General features: G+C 44.2%; 1 protein-coding gene across 1 annotated transcript in view; it reads right to left on the bottom strand.

The window, feature by feature from the left end:
• Positions 1-545, bottom strand: part of ATP9A (ATPase phospholipid transporting 9A (putative)) — a 140,446-nt gene that overhangs the window by 13,078 nt on the left and 126,823 nt on the right. The window contains exon 26 of the mRNA XM_032387783.1: positions 234-291. Within this exon, the coding sequence (XP_032243674.1) occupies positions 234-291 (58 nt within the window). The remainder of the gene's footprint in view (positions 1-233; positions 292-545) is intronic.

Below are 545 nucleotides of genomic sequence, written 5' to 3'. Positions count from 1 at the left end.
TCCCTTATCTTTTTCTCGGACTTTATCTCATGAGGCAGATGGCACCACCTCACAGATCTATCACCGTGCTGAATGTTCCAGTCCTTAGAACACGCCGAGCAGGGCCTCCCTTGGGGCGCACTGTCCCGCTCCTTAACCAAATTTCAGGGTTCCAGCTTCTTCTCTTCATGTTCTATGGACAACAGAAAAGCTGACCCTTAGCACGAGAGAACAGGTGGTCTTGCTTTCCTTACCTTGATAGATGCTAATCAAAACCCATATTAAGAAGGTCTTGTAGGACAACGGTCTTCCCTAAATGAGAAAGTGAGAAAGAGCAGGTTACTACCGTGCTTGTCTCCTCCACTAACGAGGCAACCTGCCTGCTTCCATCAAAAAAAGTGTCGTGCGTGTATCTGAACACATTCGAGAAAGTACATTTTTTAAAGAGAATTGATATTAAGTGGAAATAAATCTGCTCTTCAGTAAAATTCCTTGAGGACAAATAAATGAAATCATACACACACACACCACACACACACACAGCACATACCACACACCACACACAT

The sequence above is a fragment of the Phoca vitulina genome, unplaced genomic scaffold, assembly GCF_004348235.1.
Source record: "Phoca vitulina isolate PV1807 unplaced genomic scaffold, GSC_HSeal_1.0 scaffold50, whole genome shotgun sequence".
In the NCBI taxonomy this organism is placed as follows: Eukaryota; Metazoa; Chordata; class Mammalia; order Carnivora; family Phocidae; genus Phoca; species Phoca vitulina.
This window is presented reverse-complemented; position numbering and strand designations above follow the sequence as displayed.